At 46.1% G+C, this 4,198-nt stretch overlaps 1 protein-coding gene across 1 annotated transcript; it reads left to right on the forward strand.

The window, feature by feature from the left end:
- Window positions 1–2,453: 2,453 nt before the first annotated feature.
- On the forward strand, window positions 2,454–3,376 carry TMEM174 (transmembrane protein 174). Its single transcript, XM_054578247.1, has 2 exons — window positions 2,454–3,082; window positions 3,271–3,376. The coding sequence occupies exons 1-2, from the start codon at window positions 2,454–2,456 to the stop codon at window positions 3,374–3,376; spliced, it is 735 nt and encodes a 244-aa protein (XP_054434222.1).
- The last annotated feature ends 822 nt before the right edge of the window (window positions 3,377–4,198 follow it).

A 4,198-nucleotide genomic window follows, 5' to 3' on the forward strand; every position in this document is an offset into this window, starting at 1 on the left:
ACCCGCAGTGTGCTAGGGATAAGGGAAGCCAAACAGTGTCATTTCCATCCAAATGTTTGGGAAGAAATTCTTTTGAATTTCGGAAATCTCGAAGGGTTTTGAGCCACATATTTGAAAACAAAACTAGCAGATGGCTGTTTTTCCATGTTGCCCAAGCTCATGGCTTTGTTTTATTTTGCTTTTTATATACTTTGAGTGGTTGAAATATTTGCTTTTTTTTTTTTTTGTTTTTTGTTACTAGAGACCTGGTGGTACTTCATCTGTGGTCAAGCCAAGGGAATATGGCCCACACTGCTGTGAAACAGATTATACTGCAGGATCACGGTCTGAGCAGCTAGATTTTTGAAAGATAAATGTCACTTTACCAAACTGTTTTAAAAGGTTATTTGATTGCATGCACACACACACACAACTTCTATGAAGCAATTTACTTCCTACCACAATATTCTCAGTCAACTGTTTTGTTAACGAATACATGACCATGCTAGTTTCATTTCCGAAGACTTCTCTGATAAGCTAAGAAAACTCTGTTTTTGTGTTTTTAGTGTCACTTTTCATTCATCTCTTTGAACTGTAATCATTTCAAAATTACAATTTTTAACTGGGAATGTGGATTGGTGGTTTAAAACAGGAGGTTTGGTGTTTAAGTCTGAAGAACAATGAAAATATACAAGAAACTCAGGAAAATTCAGAACTTGACGTTACTGATGACTGTGACCGAGTGCTGCCCTCATGGGTCCCATCAAGGACTGGCTAGAAAATAAGAATGAGGTTTCTAACCAATCGTGAGTGGGAATACAACATCGTTGATCTAAAATATGGGGACACCCTTGGGTGTCCAGTTGACAAAAACTCAAGCAGTGTTAGGGATTAAACAGTGGCGAGTCAAAATTCCTCCGTGGAAGCTTGTATTTTCCAGAGAGCAGCAATAATATCTCCTATCCCACATGTTCTTCTGCACGGCGATCTTAACATCCTTCCCATAGAGGGGAAGAATCTAATTTCCTTCCTTTTGTATCTGGGTTGGCTTAGTGACTTGCTTAAGCAATAGACTGAGATGGGGTAGGCCACCCGAAATGAAACACACTCAATCCTTGATGCTCAAGGACACGTCTGGGAAGATACCTGAGCAGGTCATCTGCTTGTTTTCCCACCTGGTTGGCAGTGAAGTTGGACTTTATCTGGTAGCAGGAAGAGGCATTTTTGTGGAGTAAAAAAAGTTCCCTGATCTCCCAGGAGCATTGGGATTAACTTGGAGTAGGGTTTCCAAAGATTCCCAATGACAAGAGGTACCTGCGACACTTACTCTCCCTTGGAAATATCTGCCTCTGTTTTTCTGAGTTGGAAGCTTGGATTTTGCCTTTTTAAAAAATGGCTTGGATGACTTTTATCATCAGGGAAGTATGGGAAGCCCTGACAGAGCACGAAAGCAACTTTTTTCCTCCTGCCCCGTGTTGCATAAAGGAGCTTATAAAATATTCCACCACTGACCAGAGACATCCGTTTGCATAAGACCTGTCTAGGAAAGGAAGAGAGCTATAGTTACTATTCTTTGGAGGAGGAAATTCATGGGGTTGCTTTGAAGAGGTTCTGTGGTTCTGAATGACAGATAATGTCATTGAAGAGGAAGCTTTCTTCTCTAAATCAGCTTGGGCTTTACTGCAAAACACAGCAGGCTTGAAAATGCAGCTGTTTACTTCACCTTGGAGACCAGGGACTGTGCTGCCCCCATGGAAGGGGAGTCTGAAGCACGTGACCTCAAGACACTAGGTCATGTCTGATGCTCATTCAAGCTCTGCCAATGATGTGGTGCATGGGAAGGTTTCTTGTGGTGTTTCTCTTCTCCTGCACTTGGAATTATTCCCCAAATGCTGAAAGAAAAAGGCACATGGGAAGTGGGAGGACATACACACACACACACACACACACACACACACACACACACACACGGACAAGCCTGCCTATTGTTAATGACCCAGTAGGGAAATTGTGTTAGGTGTCTGAGCAAGCGGTTGATACATCAAGGACCCCTGAACAGCCAGAGGCCCTGGAGGTTGCTCTGCCATTTCTACGTTCCTGGTTTTGGTAAGACGCAAGCAGGACCTTGGAACAGTGCCTTAGGTGTCTAGAAAAGTGCCTCCTACCAAATAAGGCAACTCAGCAACATTCTGAATGAGTGAATGAATGAAGGGATATGAATGAGAGAGAGTGAGCTTGTCATTGAATTGCGAAACAGAGAACTACAATTGTTGACAATCTATGAGAAAGCTTTCGGCTTCATTTGTCAGACCTTTATTCTTCCAAACAAAGTTCAGGCCTCTGCCTGTTCTACTCTGTTAACCACAGCAGCCCAAAGTTCTTCCATAACTAATCTGAACCTGTGAGTCCTTTGCTCTGCTCTCAGGAGCTCTCACAATCCCTTTTCCTTCTAAGAAGCCGGTGATTGTGTGAGGATGACGGAGCAGAGCAGGAGCTGCGTGGAAGACTTCCCTCTCAACGTGTTTTCCGTCACTCCTTACACACCCAGTACTGCGGACATCCAAGTGTCCGACGATGACAAGGCAGGGACCACGTTACTCTTCTCAGGCATCTTCCTGGGACTGGTGGGGATCACGTTTACCATCATGGGCTGGATCAAATACCAAGGGGTCTCCCACTTTGAATGGACTCAGCTCCTTGGGCCCATCCTGCTGTCAGTCGGGGTGACATTCATCCTGATTGCCGTGTGCAAGCTCAAAATGCTTTCCTGTCAGTTGTGCAAAGAAAGTGAGGAAAGGGTCCTTGACGCGGAGCTGACGGCAGGAGGACAATCGTTTGTTTTCACTGGTATCAACCAACCCATCACCTTCCATGGGGCTACTGTGGTGCAGTATATCCCTCCCCCTTATGGCTCTCAAGAGCCCGCTGGGATGAACATCACCTACCCGCAGCCCGTGGTGAACCCTTGCTGTCTCACACCATCTGGAGTGGTAGCTGCTGCCGCTCCAAGCCCTCCTCAGTACTACACCATCTACCCTCCAGAGAACGCTACCTTTGCTGCCGACCAGGACTACCCTTCCTTCGTGGATGGCAGAAATGACAGGTATGGTGTGTGTGGTGGGGATCCTCCCCTTCCAGCTGTCACCATCATTGTCTGTGCCTATGATGGGCTACAGGGAAGGTGGTGGGTGAATGCAAATCTCTGTGTGGCCTATTGCCAGGTTGGTGGCATTGGTTCTGGGAGAGGTGCTGTGGGCTGTAACGCAGCTGTGCTTTCTGCTCACATTTCAGGTCCAGCCCTGGTGCTGAGCAGCTAGAAGAGACACAGCGGGGAGATGGGGACTGTGCCTGCCTCTCTCCTCCTCCTTATGAGGAAATATTCTCCCTCCCTCGCTAGAAACTACAATGCTGAGAGAACGGCATTTAAGTCATTGTTGCTGACAAACCAAGTGCTCTATGCGATAACCTTCAGAAGTGAGATAGCAGAGCAGCCCAGGAGGCCTGACAGATGCCATTCAAGGGGAGGTGGGAGGTAAAATGTCTCAAATTGGTAAAAATTAGGCTGAGGTAAAGAAATTACCTTCTGATTCAACTAGATGTACCCTGCACACAGTTCAGAAGCAGGAATGTCACCTGTCTATCACCTACTCCTTTCCTCTAGGAAGGTATTGCTGTCTCAATTTTAACTCCAGCAGCCAAGGGCACTTTAACTACTGCGGTGACTTTGGGAGTTTCCACAGTAGTGAGAGTGGGGGTGGGAAGGAAGCAGTGAAGAGAAAACAGGTTCCACTGCAGCTTTCCCAGTGTCTGTTCTCAGTTCCCAAAGTAGATTAGCATATTCCAAACGACCCAGCTGCCGACATGCGGCCCCTGAGGACTCTAGGTATCTGAAAAGCTGCACAAACAGACAAACAAACAAATAAATGGAATAAAGCAAAATCACGAAGAGCTCCTGTTAGACTATTAGATGGCTAAACCACACAAAATAAATAATAGTCGGACAATGATGCCATTAAATCCTTAAGTTATCATTAGGTCGCAGTGACTTGGCTGCTGATGTTCTTGTCGGCAAGGTTGAAGCTTCATGTGTCGATCCCGGGTTGGGGTCTGGGCTGGGCATGGACCACCGAGGCCCAGTGGCCCACACACAACCCTGGGGCTTCTCTAAGCACCCGAAGAAAAGTTCTGTTGCATTAGACAGAACAGATCTGCCATGTCA

This window comes from Pteronotus mesoamericanus, unplaced genomic scaffold (assembly GCF_021234165.1).
Source record: "Pteronotus mesoamericanus isolate MK-2021 breed Mesoamerican mustached bat unplaced genomic scaffold, CSHL_Meso_final contig_50, whole genome shotgun sequence".
Lineage (NCBI taxonomy): Eukaryota > Metazoa > Chordata > Mammalia > Chiroptera > Mormoopidae > Pteronotus > Pteronotus mesoamericanus.